This window comes from Ceratocystis lukuohia, assembly GCF_044167205.1.
Source record: "Ceratocystis lukuohia strain C4212 chromosome Unknown Supercontig7_pilon, whole genome shotgun sequence".
Classification (NCBI taxonomy): domain Eukaryota; kingdom Fungi; phylum Ascomycota; class Sordariomycetes; order Microascales; family Ceratocystidaceae; genus Ceratocystis; species Ceratocystis lukuohia.
The window spans coordinates 91285-104965 of NW_027263526.1; the positions used below are offsets into that span (position 1 = coordinate 91285).

The 13681-nt window shown below is 45.1% G+C and overlaps 3 protein-coding genes across 3 annotated transcripts; 1 reads left to right on the forward strand and 2 right to left on the reverse strand.

The window, feature by feature from the left end:
• Positions 1-575: 575 nt before the first annotated feature.
• HOO65_070016 (uncharacterized protein) lies at positions 576-2610 on the reverse strand (the record flags this gene model as incomplete). Its single annotated transcript, XM_071004943.1, has 2 exons — positions 576-802; positions 1203-2610. 2 exons carry the CDS (start codon positions 2608-2610, stop codon positions 576-578), a joined length of 1635 nt encoding a protein of 544 aa, XP_070856734.1.
• A 2174-nt stretch (positions 2611-4784) lies between these two features.
• On the forward strand, positions 4785-5414 carry HOO65_070017 (uncharacterized protein; the record flags this gene model as incomplete). Its single annotated transcript, XM_071001217.1, has 1 exon — positions 4785-5414. The coding sequence occupies one exon, from the start codon at positions 4785-4787 to the stop codon at positions 5412-5414; it is 630 nt and encodes a 209-aa protein (XP_070856735.1).
• Positions 5415-8590: 3176 nt separating this feature from the next.
• On the reverse strand, positions 8591-9694 carry HOO65_070018 (uncharacterized protein; the record flags this gene model as incomplete). Its single annotated transcript, XM_071001218.1, has 1 exon — positions 8591-9694. The coding sequence occupies one exon, from the start codon at positions 9692-9694 to the stop codon at positions 8591-8593; it is 1104 nt and encodes a 367-aa protein (XP_070856736.1).
• Between the last annotated feature and the right edge of the window lie 3987 nt (positions 9695-13681).

Sequence of the window (13681 nt, forward strand, 5' to 3'; positions counted from 1 at the left end):
AGTGGTCAAGGAGGATCGGCATGGCCGAGGGAAGGCATTTGTGGAGCTTGTGGCAACAACAGGCATCATGCAAAGTGTAAGGCTTCACGAGATACAAGAAGATTCAATTGTATAACAGCTCTGTATTTAAGAAGAACTCGATAAGTTCTAAGAGAAACTAAAAGGAGCTATGCTAACAGTGGTGGTCAAGTGGTTTATATGTATGTTGGGAAAGATGCGCTTTGGTAGGGGGACTAGAGGAAGACACTAGGAGGACACTAGGTAGACGCTAGGGAGACGCTAGGAGAAGGGGCTAGAGAGAAAAAGGGGCTTTTGGTGCATCGTATGGGTTCCTGGGTGAGGGCAAGGCCTGAACCATACATGATCCATAGATCATTACACAAAGAAGCTCGTTGGGAAGCTTAAGATCCAAGAGAGGAACATACTGATGAGCCTCAATTAATTGTGTGTTTTGCTGTGTTGTGGTTTATATTGCAATGCAGTTCCCCATCAGGCGCAGCACTATCATTGAGTGGAGAGCCCATCCCCACCACTACCATCAAAGTACAGGAGTTTTTCGGTTTTACTGTACCATGCTAGTCGTCGGGCTTGAGCTTGTGAGTGATCAAAATCTCGCAATAGCCATGCCATAGAACTAACAGGGCTTTGTTCTTTGTGCCAGAATCAAAAACTATGCCTACCTTGAGGTGATGAAGAAGAAGGGACTGGTCGGACCAGCTCACAGTGGCGTGGTATTTGCCATAATGCAAGGACATGTTAAGTAGTTCGAAGTAGCTTGAATGATTTGGAATCCAATTGTTGGCTAAATTATATCGAGTATCTTGGTTAACATTTGTCAATTCATATAACGTAAGTTACAAGTGAGCGCCTAATCCAAGTGAGTGCCTAATTTTTTTACCACCTACATTGTAGATTCTTTTATAAAAACGCAATAAAGCATCTTATCAATTAAAACTAAGTGTTGTTCTCTTCTCTGGATATCTCTGAAGCAATGTGATATGTTCTTGAGTTATGACCAGCTTTACTACAAATTCCACACCGCCTTTCCCTCGCCGGCCCCGACCTTCCCTGACGACCACTTCTGGATGATTCCGTCATCACCTGCGCATCAACATCTTTCTGATCAATTTCATCCCTTCCCTCGCATACAGTGAACTTTCCTCCATTCTGTAGCCGGGTCCTTTTTGCTCTACGCTGCTTACTAACAGTCACATTTGCCTGTCGAAGAATCTGGTTCTCAGACTTCAATAAGGCATTCTCATGCATTATTGCCATTGTTCCCTTTGAAAATGACTTAAGTGCCTCAAGAATTGATGAGGGGGAGCTACTCTGATGTCGTCTCACTCGTCTTTCGAGGTATTCAGATTGTGAACTGGCCTCAAGCACTGTCTTTGGGGTCTTTGAGACCCAAGGGTCAGGGAGGCTGGCCTCCTCTGTAGCCGGTGTTGGAGTCCGTAGTTGCACATCAAGCTTTGATATGACATTTTCTGCATTCATGGGAACAAGTCCAGCTCCTCGAAAACCTCCCTCAATATTACTTCTTGTCATGGCGGCTTCATGGGCGGCGTGAAAAGCTGAGAAGAATTCAGTCTTGGAAACATGGGTTATCGAGCACCTGGTCAGGTGCTCAATTTCTCGGCCATATGCCTTCTTTAGTGGTCCAAAGCACCCAACATCAAGAGGCTGAAGTAGGTGAGACGAATGAGCCGGCATACAAAGTGTAATGATGTGGTTTTGTTCACAATATTTCTCAAAATCAACTGAGTGGTGACTTTCATGCCCATCGAGGATCAAAAGACGATAGTGACCAGTTGATCGGCCCTTAGTATGTCGGTCAAAGTGCCTTAGCCAGTCAAGACCTGTCTTATTATCAGTCCAGCCATTATGGGTCGTCGTAATAGCCCAATCGTCTGGGAGGTTGCTTTCTCGATACCAGCTAGCAAGGTGATATTGGCCTGCAACCACGATGAACGGCGCGATTGCCCAGCCTTCAGCATTAATGGCCTGGATGACTGTAACCCATTCTCGGTTTCCAGGTTGCACTAATTTTGCCTTTCCATGTCTTTCTGCGCTTGTGACAACCATTCCAGTTGCAATGACACCCATCATAAAGCCAGTCTCATCAAAGTTGTAGATATCAGCTAGGCTGATACCATATTTTGCAATTGTGTTCTCCACAAGTGTGAACCAACTGCGAATAATGGCTGGATCTTCACATTTGGCTCTCTTGTAGTCGTATCTACGATTAAAACGCATATCGAGGTCCGGCTGTCGCTTTACAAAGTTAGAAGCCCAGTGCTTGCCAACAGGTAACGCGTCGCGGTCGGCGAGCAGTCGATTGGCCATTTCTTCAACACCATGCAGCCGTGGCGGGAATCCTCGTGAATCCAGGTCTAAAATGAACTGAACAATAATCTGCTCCTCTAGATCGGATAGTCTCCGTGATTTAGGGATGGTATCGCGTCGTGAAGGGGTGCCATTGCATCGGCGTTGTAGAGTACGATAAGAGACCTTATAGATCTCTGATGCGCGATAGGGACTTAATTTAGGGTCTTTCTTGAGCGCCTGAAGGGCAAGATTGATATTTGCCTCATTAATTGATAATGGCATGATTTGTGGTGGAAGAAATTCACTTGAAAGATAGGAAATGGTAGTTTGGAGAAAAATTAGGCACTCACTTGGATTAGGCGCTCACTTGTAACTTACGTTATCAAATGCAACGATAATAATAAGAATGTCGGAATAATCTACTGAATTCAGATATTATCACTTTAGAAGTCACTCGTGATCCTGTACAACCGCACGTGGAACCGTGCTGGTATACAGATTGATCGTTATGGTGAAGCTTGTTTTCTATTCATTCTCTAAAGTGTTAAGTTCTTCCGTCATGGACAACTAAGCTGAAGTATTCGGGCTCGGGTTTACCCAGGGTTAACCCGACCGAAGGCAAATTCCCCACAATACCCATCCTCCATGCAGTTCATCCAACATTTCATCCAACAAAGCACTAGATTTACAGCACCTTCGATTTAACGTATATGATAAGCAAGCGACGCAGATAAGTGAGCGACGCACTTTTATCAACCCTCTGAATTAAATTCGCAATAGAAACACCACAATCTATCTAATCAATTAAAATTCATCACTATACCATTCTCTGTTGACCTCGATTGCCTCCTGACAGATCCTTACATTATGTCCGGTCTTTCTGCAAATACTACACTGCCGAACCTTTGCTCCTTGTGGCCTTCCGCGACTACCTCTCGAGGGTTCACCTGTTTACCTGCACATCAATATCTGTCTGATCAATTGATTGTGATGTTTCCCCTATAGTTAAAGGCTCTTCTTTTTGCATCCTAGTCCTTTTTCCCCTGTGGCGCCGCCCTACTCTCTTATTCTCTTGTTCAAGTTGTCAAACTCTTTCCTGTAGTAAGACCATCTCGTGCATAATAACAGTTGTTGCCCTCTCAAAATGCTTCACAGCTTCAATTATTGACTCGGGGGAGCTGCTCTTATGATTTCTAATCCTTCCTTGCACATAATTAGAATTCGATTGGGCCTCTAGCACTGTCTTTGGGGTCCTTACAGTCCAGGGGTCGATGGTATCGTGACCCCTACAGGAGGCGTTGGAGTCTGTAGCAGCACATCAAGTTTCGACATGACAGAAAGATGAGAAATCATAAGAGCAGCTCCCTGGAGTCAATAAGTGAAGCTGTGAAGCGTTATGAGTAGGGAAAGGCTGTTATTAAGCATGCGATGGTCTTACTACAGGAAAGAGTTCGACAACTTGAACAAGAGAATACGACAGTAGGGCAGCACGAGAGGGTGAAAAGGGCTAAGATATAGAAAGAAGGGCCTTGAAATATGGGGGGAGCATCACAATCAATTGATCAGACAGATATTGATGTGCAGGTAAACAGGTGAACCCTCGAGAGGTAGTCGCGGAAGGCCACAAGGAGCAAAGGTTCGGCAGTGTAGTATTTGCAGAAAGACCGGACATAATGTAAGGATCTGTCAGGAGGCAATCGAGGTCAACAGAGAATGGTATAGTGATGAATTTTAATTGATTAGATAGATTGTGGTGTTTCTATTGCGAATTTAATTCAGAGGGTTGATAAAAGTGCGTCGCTCACTTATCTGCGTCGCTTGCTTATCATATACGTTAACTAATATACATGATTAGGCCAAGAAGATAGCAAGAATATTACGACGTTGTTGGACGAATGGAATCCATCTGCGCCCAGGGTTAGTTAGGGTTTCAGGAAAGCTCTATATAAAGGGAACTTTACAGGCGTTTTGGTATCTGAATACTTTAGTCCAGGTCTACATTCCACTAGATAGAGTATTCATAGGCTGCAAGTCTTGACATGTAGGTGCTCTACTCACTACAAGTAAATATGAAGTAATTCTTAGACCTGGCAGTCATACATTGTCGCCAAGTAGGTGGTCGGACCACAATCCTCTTGATCTGAGCTTACCCTAGCTACCACCTATTTGCTACATGAAATGGCCCATTCTCTGCACAGGCAAACTGACTAATTATACCAACCTTAATAGACCACTGGCGCCAGTATGTTATTCGATATACGGGTAGAGGAAATAGAGGCTAACTGCACATAGACTAGATTGTCTATAAAGTTGATCTAGCCCCAACAGCAAGATGCTACATGGAAAGCGAAGTACTGCTCACTACCTCTTTCATATCTACAACTACCTATCTCCTGGACTTTGAACATCTTTTGTTTTGCCATTCTGCTCATTCCATCCATACTCACTGTATAAAAATGCAGCTTTTGAATCTCTCCCAACTAGCCTTCGTGGCTGCTATGTTCTCCGCCCAAGCCATCGCAGGCGACAAGAAAGTCCCTCCTCCCAGTGATCTTGGTCTTAAAATTTCTGACGGGAAATACTATGGGTGGAAAGACATCACAAGCGATGTGGACTTTTCCGCTTACGTCTACGTCACTAAGGGATTACAATCTATTCAAGTCGAAAAACTAAAAAATCCGGAAAACATTCTCAAGTCCTATGAAGCTGTGCTGAGCATTTGGAAAGACCAAAGCGAGCTCACTCTAGAAGACCTTGATCATATCTCATACAACAATGTCCCTAGCCCCGATTTAGAAATCGTTGACAAAGCCCTCAGGACGAAAGGCCGTGACCCTTTTAAAGAAAATCCGATTTATGGCGTTACTATCTCAAGAGACTCTGAAGCAGACGAGGAGGCCTGGAATCACTTAATTACAGCATCATTTGCAAAGGAGGCTGAGGAAATTTGCGATGAGTATGAAGGGATGAGCAACCGGTACATCAAGTCATTCGTGATTGGTGTAGACTGCGACTATCACAACAGATTTGTTAGTATCTATTTTGGAACTAAGGGTGATCAGGACACTGAAAACACCCTTCCATGATGATGCCCTAGCTTTCCTCGACCTTGGGAATCATGAATGTACATTTTGCAGATAGTCTACAGTGTACTGGGAAGGATGGCAGTATGGGAAAGAAAAAACTATATAGCATAGATAGACACAGGCATTTATGGGCTGTGACTTGCAAAGAGGTCTGGGCGCAACCAAGTCAAGACATTCTTCTCTCTAGAGCTCTCCATAATAAATTTCCTGCATTGCTTCATTGTATCCCATTTAGTATCTCCTTGAGAGCTCTGAGCAAGGATACTTTGTATCTAGAGTAGCGTAGTATAGTCTTAGAGTCATGTGATCAGATGTCTGGATTGTATATCAGCCTAGCCATGATATGAAGCCCTATCTCCAGTGCTGTTAAAATTGGTCCTTGGCTCCTTTTTATGCAAAATCATTTAGATCTGTAGTATCCCTTACTTCTTGCCTTCATAGCAACTCTCCATTTTCTCTGATAAAATGGATTCTGATCAGTTCACCTAAAGCTCATCTGGAATGCTCTCAGGGGTTCTCTCAAGATCACCTCTACTGTGCTGAAGTTCTGGAGCAATGGGTTCTTGTGGCCATGATGCTCCTGGATCATGTATTCCAACTATTGATCTACACCCATGGTTAGTGTTCATGTATGGGGGGGGGGGGGGGGGGGTGTCTGTGAAATGGATATCTAGGGTTCCTGCGCAGATGGATAAGATCTCTGGGTTACTATATGTCATTGAATGCTAATCAGTGCTACCAGTGCATCTGGCCTGGGTTTACTTCTTGTCCTGGCTGAAGAAATACTGATGCTGAGTTTCAGACCTGGTCTCGAGTTATTTCCAAGCCAGGGTAAGCCTCTCAGTGCTCAATGATGTTTGTGGTTGAGCATTAGGCTACAGCTGCCAGCAGGGCTCCTTGAGAGCCAACAGTGTCACACTAGACATGTGGCCAAGGTTCTTTTCCAGTTCAATGTAAGATACCCTGGCCAGCTCAGTAAAGTTTCAGTCTCTGCATTTTGCATTGTCCTAGTACAGCTCAGCACTTTAATATGTTGTGCCCAGAGGTATGGTACTATGGGTCCACCTCCTGTGCATTCGACAGCTGAGCAGATCAAAACGGTCTGTTCTCTGGCCACTCTGACTAACACAGAATCATTAGTGTAGAGTTTTAGCCCATCACTCATCATGTTATAGTAAATGACCTGCTGCCCAGACATGCAAAAAGACATGGGCCTCCCTAGGTCTGCCAATGCTGATGACCCCTGTAAAAGGAGAATCCCACAGTATAGTGATGGTATCTCTCTGAGGCTAAAGATCATCTCTTTTATCTGGAGAATGTGGCCCTTCTGTCCCTAGGCATGAATTGTCATATAAGAAGGCCTCAGACTCGAGAGCTTCATGCTCATAAAGACACTGTATATGCCCTTCCTTAGGAATAGGCAGCATGGCCATGCCAAATTTTCACTTCTGTAGTTTCCTTCCTCCTTCCTGTTAGTGGGACAGATTAATATGGAATAAGGATAGAAGCAGACACTTGAATGTATGTGATAAGTGAGTAGTACAAGGAAGTCAATTCCCTAACTGCTATTACCCTTGAATTGACAAGTCCTCATCACCAGGTATGTCACAATCAGGCAAAGGGAAAAGCATCGCCCTCACCCTTCAGGTCCTGTCAGATTTGTTTTCTGAATTTCGCTGCAAGGATATACAAAGCACTGTCTAGTGTCCCTGACAACTAATGTCTTGTCAACGCTTCTAGAAGCAATACTATCTCTAGCCCATGAATACTACATGACCCAGAAGAGCAGATTGTTGCTCAGTTGATTTGGCAATCTAAATTCACTGGCATTTGCACTTGGATTTGCAGTATGAAGAAAAAAAATAGCCAACTGCTTGTTTGATTACTGTGATGCCTAACCTACAAGTAGATGCTGAGCTTATCGCTTTATCAAGCAGAATCTAAAGCTGAAGATGGATTTTGTAAATGAAATTTTAGAGAGCTGAGGCGAAAGACTCAATGATCATGACTAGCTGGCTGAGGCTTGAATTATAGACAGTGCAGCCATGAGATAAAGAAGTACCTGAGCTGATGTATGTTAGCAAAGTATAATATAACAAGCAACTTTCATATGCATTCTAAGCACAATCATTGCTCTTCGAAGGTAATTCGATATAGGCTCGTAACCGGTTAAAATTGGTCCTTGTTGGATGAACTACCTGGAGGATAAGTATTGTGGGGAATCTGCCTTCAGTCGGATTAACCCTGGGTAAACCCGAGCCTGAGTACTCCAGCTCAGTTGTGCACGATGGAAGAACTTAACATTTTAGAAAAAGAATAGAGAGACAAGCTTCACCAATTCGATCAATCTGTAGACCAGCACGGTTCCACGTGAGGTTGTACGGGATCACGAGTGACTTCATAAGTGATAAAAACTGAATTCAGTAGATTGTTCCGACAGTCCTTGGATTTAATAGATTGAGTTAGGTAAAAAGTTCGTTTACCCCTCTCTTCATTTATCCTCGCCTTTCCGCAGATAAGAACAGAACCTCGTCTTATCTATTTACCCGAACCTTCTCCGGCGCACTCATGGAAGTTTTCTCAACATATTCTGTGATAGCATTGACCGCTAGCTAGTGGAAAGTAGAGTTAATAGAATTATCGGAATTGTACTGTAAACTTGTCACGGTACGCTAGCATCTTCTGCATGACCACCGTATTCACGCTACGCTAGCGTTTCCTGCATGACCACTGTCCTGCTCAATACTGGAGGCTTGCTCACCGCTACCAGCCTCACACCCCACTGTAGCTCTTGTTCACTATAACTCTCGCAGATATATAAACTAGCTAGAATCTCCCTCTGTTGCCTGAATGTTGCTCCCCAAGCAACGTCCTCGTCTCCTGTTCCTGGTATCTTTTACCGTCCTGAATATACTGTTCTTTCTGTCCTCGTCCTTGTCTACCTGTCTTGCCTGTCCTGTCTTTGAGCTGTTAAGTCAGTCTCATAGAGCCTTCCTGCTTGTCCGTGACAAAACTACTGAACAATAATTTCTGGACGAAACTGCCTTCCAAATGTAGGACGGAGAAATGTGGCCCAGACGGCGGCGCCAGAGGCTCAGTTTTGTTGGAGCGGTGCTTGATCTCTCTATCGGCTGAGGTCTGTTTTAGGCAGAGGTAGTGAAAGCTGATAGTTCTGGCTAAACTTCAGCAAAGCCTAGAATGTAGTAGACTCCCCCAAGTAGACGCACAATGGAGAGTTCATCTTCAGAGTGTGAACGCTTCAGTGCTGGAACCCGCTGGTCGAAGTGCACAACTCCATTCTGCCACGGTTGTGATGTGGAGATTAAGTTCTTGCTGAGCCCTTGAACGAGTCGGACATCTTCCAGTGTGAGCAGGACTTTTGTTCCTGCGGACGTTCTAGTGTTTATCGTTATGCTGCCTACACCTTGTGTATACAGCATGCCTCCTGATCCTTCGATGGGCATCCGTTCAATTGGTTTGAAATTGGCGAGAAGGCTCCTGTTTCCCGTCATGTGGAAGGAAGCACAAGAGTTGACGAACCAAAGGTCGGGATGAACGGGATCCCCTTCGATTGAGGATAGGGCGGGGGTGAAGAGAGCAGTTCCAGCTGATCGTCCGATTGTCACAGCCTTTGAAGGTTCGGTTGCTTTCTTTTTATCGGGGTGCTCTCGGCATTCTTCGTCGTCATGAACACCCTTGGGATGATGAGGGTTGTTTCCTTTCTTCTTCTTTTTCTTTTTGTCGTCTTGCTTGGCGGTGGCCATTGCAACGGGAGTGGTATTACGGGTTTCGACAGCATAGGTTGGGCTTCCCAGGTTTCCATTGATGTGCCGTACCATCTCAGGAGGAGTCATCCATTCCGGGTTTCTCTTTCCGATTTTGTTATCCAGTAGCGCAAGGGTGAACTTTGTATCGACGGGTGCTTTCAGGAAAGAGAAGAGCCCAAAAAGATTGGTGAGCCTTCTTGCGAACTCGATGGGTGGAATGGAGTCAGCGGATGACCAAAGTATGTCGAAGCTTTCTGCAGCGTTGAGAAGTTCATCATAACCAGATGTCCCAAAGTATTTATCAAGTTTTTCCAAAATTTGACAGGCGTTGAGCTTGGGGTAGGCTTCGATGTACATGGTCTCGAATTCCTCATGTAGGTAGGCTTGAAAAAATCGCTTGGCTCGAAGTGCCTTCGCAGGACCGTCTGTGAGCAAAAGGTATTGCTCCTCGGTGACAGTCCCAAGAGGAGTGCGCAGGTAGTCTGCGAATCCGTAATCTTCGGCAAACCCCATGGCTGTCTCTTTCCAGCGTGGGTATGTAGCCGTGCTTTCAGGCTCGAGAATGGGCAAAAGACCACAGTGGGCAGAGGGATGTTCAACAGAGTATACATGATGATGAGAGGAGAAGACTGTTGCTGAACTCGGGTTTCTTTCGGTGTATGATAGATCGAAAATGTGTGTTTCGTATGTTGTTGTGGCACCGTGTGAGAGTATTCGAAACGAGACATATTGAGATATATGTAGGAAACACTCTTGTCATGCAGTATTGACAATAGATAGTGTATTTGCATGAGAAAATAACTGAGGGATGGTTTATCTCCATCACTTGGAAATGGCCCTTTATGTCTGATACCTACTCTAACGTTTAGCTGAGCTTGACCAGGCTGTCAGAAATTCTGGTAATCTTGACTTAGGTTACTGGCGGAAGTTCCTGAAGAAATAGAAAAAAAGAGAAAGGCGATTCAAGAAATCTCAAGACGTGGAACCCTGAATACAGCACGCTCTTACTCGAATATCATGAACTGGCTGACAATGCAAGGGGCTAATCACTGTGTGGATGTTTTGATGGCGAGAACAAATATTTTCTGATGAGGAAGAAGAGAGCTAAACTAAACTATGGTCTATCTTGCTGTCACTCTTTATATGGTCAAAACTGCAATTGAGGCATGACCACATGTCCTCTGCTTGAGTGCATAGTTGATTCTCTTGGTGCAATAGACAACAGGCTCAGCTGGGCTTTCCAACCCCTAACAGAAGAACACTCGGCTTTGATGCTGAAATGCTCATGCTAACCAATAGATCGGAATCCCGTGGCTGTGATGTGGCCAAAGCCAGTGCTTAGCCAACTCTTGCGTGCGCTACTGCTGATAGTAAAAGATGATAAGGATGATACAATGGTGACAGCCAAAGTACCCTTTGCTGGTGCTCCATAGCCTGGACACCATCAATTGTTGCTGAGATTGTACCTGTATAACCTTGAATGAAAAAAAAAGTCCTGGCCAATTGGCTAGTAATGCTGATTCTGTAACAGCCCATTATTTGAGAACATGTCTGATGTTGTCTGGTGGCATCAGCTCTCAAGAGTCTGCAGGCGCACTCCAAGTTGTATACTGGATCTTGACAGGCTTGTCGTCTGACCCTAACGCCAGTCGCTGATCATCATTTGAGCACACCACTGATGTCGTCGGCCAACGATGGCCCCCAAGCTTCTGCAGCAACATACTCGAAGTTATGTCCTATCTTGTCTTCCGAACCTTGCAACAGTAGGTGCTCATCATTTGACAACACCACTGATGGTACACAACCACGACTACCCCCAATAGTCTGCAGACATGCACCAGAGGTTAAATTTCAGACCCCGACGGTCTGATTTTCTGACCCTGGTGTCAGTTGCTTTCCATCATTTGAGAACGCCACTGTTACACCGCTTTAAGATGGCTCTCAAGAGTCCGTAGAAAAGCGTCCCAATTTGCTTTAACCCTTGGCTTTAACTCAATTCAGCCTGGTTCTCCAAGACTGAAATCTTTGTTGATGTTTGAAGGAGCTTGGGATGGCTATATTGTTCACTTTTTGGTGAATGGCGGTGTAAAGCGACGGCTGACGTTTAAGTGGTAGAGTGTGGTTTGCTGCTAGGCTCCAGGACCCATACTAGGGCCTCATAAGACTTGTTGAACACCCTATCCTGAGGGCTTTGTTAATATCTTCCGAAGAGTAATAGCTTGCCATGTAGGCAGAGCTTTTTCCCGTGATTCGCCTGTAATATGGCTTAATGTACAGTGGAGAAATCCTCCTTCTCCGCTATCGTTCTTGCAGTCAAAAGGTAGTGTTTCCTAGGGATGGAACATTAGTGGCTGCTAGCTTCCAGCCCCAAAATTTCATTAAAGGCCGGTAAATGTGCTAAATTTTCATGCGTCTGATGTAGCTTCGTTTTGTTTTTGGTTGCGATTGTTGATTACCGTCGCTTAAAAAGGGCAAAATGGAATAGAATAAACGATGTAAGAATGCGTAATGATGTCACAGGTTTTCTGTAAAGCATGGACAGGTGTCGATCATGTGACTGAAATCGCGAAAACGAAAATAACGGTGCTCTCCGAATCGATTGTTGAGTTCTTCGGGCGACACACATTTGACTCTCCCCGTTCCATCAGAAGCAGACGTCGCCCTTGTTGCTGTCCAATCCATGGATTCAGGCAAGTCTAATTGTGCATGGGCGATTTTTACTTGGTCCTCCCAATCATGACCCCCGGTTAGTCGTAGATGACACGTAGGGCCTCCCAGTAGTTCGTCTTCTTGTAGAACTTGTCCATGTGTTTGGACATGCATGCCCGGGCCAATCCAGCGAGACGAAGCGTAGCCGAAGAGTCCCTTGTCGCCAGCATGGGCCTAGCTATCAGTATAGTACTTTTCGCGAAGGCCGGCCAACAAGATTGGGAACTCTGTCAAATCTTTCCGATCGAAGTTTTCGGTGTTTGCCAGGATGGGGCATGGGATCTTGGAGGCATTACTGGGGGGGGAGGGGGGGGAGGGGATAAGAGTTTTCGATTTTCGTTTTTCGCCTGTAACACGGCAATGACTGTCTGGAGCTCATGATTGTTCATTTTCGTTCATCCGTTTGTTCGTCCGTTCTTTCATCGGTTCGCTCGCTCGCTCGTTCGTTCGTTCGTTTGTTCGTTGGTTTGTTTGTTGTTTTCAAGAAATGTAGTTTGATGTCACAGTCCCACTGTAGTCGTTCTTATAGTAAGCCTGGAAATTGTCGGAGATACTGCGCTGAGGGGAAATAAACGCGATCTAGCCAACGAAGTTTACGATGTAGGCAGGTGTAAATAGCACGAAGATGAGTCTTCTCTTGTGTAACCAGTATCAAGGCTCAGACCCCCAACGGCTGGCGAAGGCGAGACCCGAGCTATACACGATCTATACATCGTTACACTCACGTAGCCCTGAACAGTCTTTCTTCTTCTCCTCTTTGCTGTAAAATCCCTGATTATCTCCGAACATTGCTTGTAAGACGTGTCTACAATGAACCCATGACAACAGGCATGGAGAGAGGGATCCAGGAGGGGAAGGCGGCGTGGTATCCCCCCTCCCCCTTCAAGGGATAGTGTAGAGCAGGCTAGGGGGAAACTCTTGGTATGTCTCAGCGTTATTCCGAGTTCCCATTTCCCAAAGGATTTTGTCCGTGGGGGCATTGCGGGGAAAGGCAATCATCAGGGCATCATGCCATGTTTGTCCACCAAACTCTACAATAAGCTGGTCGAATTCGGCCAGGAAACCTGGTACACACAGCTTTCCTAACTTGAGATTGGACAGGCGACTTACAACCCGAATTTTGACACTGCCATCGATGAAGCGGTCTTCAAGGAATAGAAAGAGTTTTCTTAGCTCATCAGCTGGGGACGTGGCGTTAAAGCGCTCATACATGGGTTGATGCAGCACGAAGCCCTGGTAATGAGGCGACTAAAGGATAGCCAAGGAACCTTTGATTCTCTTCATGGACTGTGCCATACTAGCAGCATTTAGTGTGAATCTCGATGAGAAATGGAGAGAATAGTGTAGAGCAGGTCCTTGTCATCGAACTAATCGGCGCCAGGGAGCATTGGATGATGTGGGGAGTTGTTTGCCGTGAGAGCACAAAGGTTATCCATCTCCGCCGCGCGGTCTGCAAGTTGCGGCATGTGCTATTCTCGCACCAAGCCGCTTTCTGATGTCGTTTCGGGGTAGTAGAAAAAGAAGGATAAGCTGTAAAGCGAAACTTTGTTCAGTGTGTCTACCGCTCGATATTGGTGGTTCGATGATTTTTTTTTTCAGCACCAAGAAGTATGATGGAAAAAATGACAAGCAAGAAAAGAATAGAAAGGAGAGAAAAAAAAAAGGAGAGAGAGGGGGTAAAATGTTGTTATATGGTCATGGTAGATGCATCTTGAAGGCAAGATTTAGAAACAATCAAAGATTCTACATTGAAAAGAAAAGGAAGAAAGCTCATCGGAAACTATGAGTGGG